This window comes from Arachis duranensis, chromosome 7 (genome assembly GCF_000817695.3).
Source record: "Arachis duranensis cultivar V14167 chromosome 7, aradu.V14167.gnm2.J7QH, whole genome shotgun sequence".
Classification (NCBI taxonomy): domain Eukaryota; kingdom Viridiplantae; phylum Streptophyta; class Magnoliopsida; order Fabales; family Fabaceae; genus Arachis; species Arachis duranensis.
In genome coordinates this window covers 37,664,020-37,668,958 of record NC_029778.3, presented here as the reverse complement: position 1 = coordinate 37,668,958, position 4,939 = coordinate 37,664,020, and the positions used below count along the sequence as shown (strand labels likewise).

At 41.9% G+C, this 4,939-nt stretch overlaps 1 protein-coding gene across 1 annotated transcript; it reads right to left on the bottom strand.

The window, feature by feature from the left end:
• Window positions 1-3,464: 3,464 nt before the first annotated feature.
• LOC107458673 (uncharacterized) lies at window positions 3,465-3,863 on the bottom strand. The gene has a single exon (XM_016076891.1). It carries the CDS (start codon window positions 3,861-3,863, stop codon window positions 3,465-3,467), a length of 399 nt encoding a protein of 132 aa, XP_015932377.1.
• Window positions 3,864-4,939: the final 1,076 nt, after the last annotated feature.

The window sequence follows — 4,939 nt, the reverse complement described above, 5'->3', positions numbered from 1 at the left end:
TAGATTTTTCATTCTTATATTTTCACATGAGTGGGTATCCAAATTTCCTTTAAATTTTCATGACACATTCCCTTAACAACTCTTGTTCCCACAATTTCCCATACTTAACTAGCACACACAATTCTATCTTAAGCTAACCAAAGATTCAATTTGGGATATGCAATTGTTTTTCAGCTTAAGGTTAGTAATGTGGTAAAATATAGAACAAATGGGGTTTTAAAGGCTCAAAGTGGTTAACAAGGGTAATTGAGAAGGGTAGGCTTGATTTGGATAAGTGATTTTAAACAAATAATGGCCTCAATCATGTGCAAGCATGTAGATATAATAAATATTGGACATATAAGATAAAACAAAATATAGATTACAATCATAGAGAAGTAAACACACAAGAATAACATAATTATGGTTAAATAATGTAACCATGCATAAAGGCTCAAATCTTTCACAGGTTGTGTGTTCTTTAGCTCAAACATCATGTTCCAAATACAATTCAAGCAGATTTATCATAAAAATTTTGAAAAATTAGTGAAATTTTATTCCAAAGATAAGTTTTTGAAAGAAACTTATTGTCTTTTCAATCAAGTAGAACATGCATGCAACTATCCTAACCTATGCAATTTATTCTATTGTATAAAAGAAAGAAAAATCTAACTAAAATATCCTAATTATTGGTGTTAGAGAAGAGAATTTACCTCCGGAAGTCAGGTACTGACCGACCTCCCCACACTTAAGGCTTTGCACCGTCCTCGGTGCCATCTGTCAGGAACAGGGATGGGCTGGTGGCAGTATCTCCACAGCCGGGATCATCATGGCTCCCGGTGCTGGTAAAAGAAGTGGAGTCTGGGGTGTCTGAGTCGCTGAAGTGTCCATTGAGTAGCTCCTTGAGGCGTTTGAATCGGCGCTCGTTACGGCGCTGTCTCATCTTTGCTTTCTGTTCATGCCGATCCAACTTTTTCAAGTATCTGCTGGAGCAATTTCTCAGTGGTAGATGCTTGTGGTGTTGAAGAAGGAATATCTTCAACCGGCTCAGGAGGCTGGCTTGTAGTGGCTGCTGAAAGTCTGAGGTATTTCCCGTTAGGGACATATTGATCATCCTGTGGAAGCATGGCTTTGGTATCCCTAGCTCTGCAGGAGACTCCGGCTGCTGAGATAAGATTTGAGACCAAGGTGGGGAAAGGTAAGTTGCCCGCGATTTGTACATGCTCCATAGCATGCCGGATGTGTCTTGAGAGATTCAAAGGTTGGTCTGTAAGGATGTACCATAGTAAAACAGCCATGTCCGCAGTGAAGGAGGACTCATGAGTGCTCGGAAAGACGTAATGGGACATGATTTGTGCCCATACGCGAGCCTCCAATGTAAGTGCGAAAGCCAAGATTCCCTTAGGGCGGTTGCGGTGGTATCCGTAGATCCAACGGCTGCCAGGTAAAGCAATGACTTTGAGAACAGAGTCCCAGTCAAATTGGTATCGTTGGCGCTGAAGGGTGGCTTCTTGAAAAGCGTCCATTCCTTCTGGAATAGGGGGAAGACTTAGAACTTGCTGAATGGCCTCTTCTGTAATGGGGACTTGCTTCTACCAGACATAAACAGACTGCAGGGTCGGTATGTAGAAGTTGGAGTAGAACTCAACTACCCAAGAAAGATTAACCTGCCTTGGCTGTCTCCGTAGGAAACCCCATTGTCTTCACTCAATTTGCGGCTCAACAAAGGTGGCAATATTGGGTGGGAGGATGAGAAGGTATTCATTGTTATAGTTCCTTTCTGCTAGGATAAGGAACATCTGCTCACAGTAGCGATTAGGAAATCACGTAGTGTCCTTTGCTGGAAAGGCTTTCTCTTTGTCGTCAACCTTTATTATCCTCTTAACTCTCTTTGTTGAGGGCTTGACTGCGGTTGAAGAAGGCTCTGCCACTAATGCTCTTTTAGTTCCTCTTCTTGCTGGTGGTTTGGAAGTAGCTTTCTCTTTTCCTTTCTTGGTGGCCATCCTGAAAGAAGGGAAGAGGAAAAAAATTAAATTCTAATAGAGAGAGCAAGGAAGAGGGTAGTGTAAGTGATAGTCAATGCACAATAAAGATAAATGGCATTAACACATGGTCCGGATTACATGTGGAAAGCTCATTAATGGAAATATAGTAAGTGCATGTAGGACAATAGAATGCAAGAGGTTTATTGGCATGCAGGCAAAGGCATGAGTAGCATGTATCAAACATTCAATGTCCAAGTTAGGTTACCATTCGTAACAAACTAACAATTGCATTTGTATTGACAATGAAATTTAATTAATAAAATATGAAAGGGAATTTGTGAAAAGCAAGCATTGCAGAGTAGAGTAAAGTAATGTAGAAAAGTGCATAGTGCTACATGGGCTTTTTCACAAACACATGGCATGCATGGTAAGCAAGATATAAAAAGTGTGAAATTAATCATGCAAACAATCCCTTAAATAGGAGAAAAATAATTGTCAAACAATTTGCAAGAATCCACAAGCATATAATGGGGAATGATGACTCAAAAGGTTTCTAACACCATGTAAAAGAAGAAGAAGGAAAAATAAAGATTTGAAAAGAAGAGAAAAGAAAAAGAAAATAATAATATATATACATAATATAATAAGAATGATTGAAAAGAGAAGAAGGAAGAAGAAGGTAAAACCTTGTTAATGGTGGTGAGAGAGAGAGAGAGTAAAAGGTGAGGTAGAAGGGGAAGGGAAAGGGAAGAAAGAAGGGGGGGAAAAGAAAAAGTAGGGTTTGGAGGAGAGAAGGATAAGATAATTTGGCTTATTGGGTTGAGCTGTGCGGCGCATGCGACGCGGCCGCGGAAGGCACGCGTTCGCGTGGGTGCGCGTTAGGTAGGACGAGGCGATCGCGTCAGTCACGCGGTCGCGTGACCCGTGTGGCGCTGCTGGCGCGAGTGCAGCCTCGCTCCAGCACAACTCTCTGTTCAATATAATTCAATTGCCAAATCAAAGGGACGCGATCGCGTGGGTCATGCGATCGCGTGAGTGTGCATCAAAAATTAATTGACGCGGTCGCGTGACAAGGATTGTGCTTCCAGCACCAATCCAGCACCACTCTCGCACAATATAGCATTGTGCACCCTTTTACGTCGAAAATGCAGGGCACGCGGTCGCGTGGGAGGCCATGAATTCCATGCGACGCGGTCGCGTGGAGTAAATTGTGCCTTGGGCACGGCTTCAGCGCTGCTCCTGCGTAACTTGCTGTTCATTTTTATTTTTCTGTACTCCTCCTGCCACGCGGACGCGTCGCTTGTGCAATCGCGTCGCGCGGCGAAAATTTTTTTTTTTAAAATAAAGACATGTAATTGAAAGAGCACGAAAGCACTGATAAAGAGAAGAGTTATTGAAAGAAGAAAAACTAGAAGTGAATAAAAGAACGATCATACCGCGGTGGGTTGTCTCCCACCAAGCACTTTGCTTTAACGTCCGTAAGTTGGACGCTCCACTAGCTCAGTCTGTTGTTACGTGGGGATCTTCCAGACGGAAGATCTCAAGCTCTTTGCTTTTCTGCACCTTTTCACCATAGTATAGCTTCAGGCGGTGTCCGTTAACTTTAATAAGTTCAGAACTTGAAGGATGGCTTAGGTGATAAACTCCGTACGGTTCAGCCTTCTCTATTCTGTATGGACCTTCCCATTTGGATCTCAACTTACCGGGCATGAGCCTCAGTCGAGATTTGTAAAGGAGAACAAAATCTTCAAGTTGGAACTCTCTCTTCTTGATGTTTTGATCATGCACAGCTTTCATCTTTTCCTTGTATATTTTGGAGTTCTCATAAGCTTCTAAGCGAAGGTTCTCCAGTTCCTGCAGTTGCAGCTTTCTTTCAGTTCCAGCATCCTTAATTCCCATGTTGCACTCTTTAACTGCCCAGAAGGCTCTGTGTTCGATTTCAACTGGGAGATGACAAGCTTTTCCATAAACTAAGCGGAAGGTGCTCATCCCAATGGGTGTCTTGTATGCTGTTCTATATGCCCACAGTGCATCTTGTAGTCTGGTGCTCCAGGCTTTTCTGTGAGGCTTTACTATCTTTTGCAAGATACGTTTAATTTCTCTGTTTGACACCTCGGCTTGCCCATTAGTTTGGGGATGGTAAGCTATGGCAACTTTATGGATTATCCCATGCTTCTTCATCAATCCTGTTAGTCTCCTGTTATAAAAATGGGTGCCTTGATCGCTCACGATCGCTCGTGGTGATCCAAAGCGGCATATAATATGGTTCCTCACAAAGGAAACAACAGTGTTAGCATCATCAGTGCGGGTAGAAATTGCTTCCACCCATTTGGAAACATAATCTACAGCTAACAATATATAAAAATATCCACTAGAATTTGGAAATGGACCCATGAAGTCAATGCCCCAAACATCAAAAATTTCACAAAAAAACATATATTGTTGAGGCATCTCATCCCTCTTGGATATGTTACTAAATTTCTGGCATGGGTGACAAGATTTACAAAATTCAGCAGCATCTCTAAAAAGAGTAGGCCACCAGAATCCACAGTCTAAGATCTTTCTAGCTGTTCGTTAGGGGCCAAAATGTCCTCCACTCTCAGATGAGTGGCAGGCCTCTAAAATAGACTGGAATTCTGATTGAGGTACACAACGTCTAATTATCTGGTCAGCGCCACATCTCCATAAATATGGGTCATCCCATATATAATATTTAGACTCGCTTTTCAGCTTGTCTCTTTGATGTTTAGAAAAATGTGGAGGAAATGTGCGGCTAACTAAATAATTAGCAACAGGTGCGTACCAAGGGACTACCTCAGATACTGCTTGTAAGTTGTCAAAAGGAAAATTATCATCTATGGGAGTAGAATCATCCTTAATATGTTCAAGGCGACTCAAGTGGTCTGCTACTAAATTTTGATTACCACTCCTATCCTTGATTTCTAAATCAAATTCTTGTAACAGCAGTATCCAAC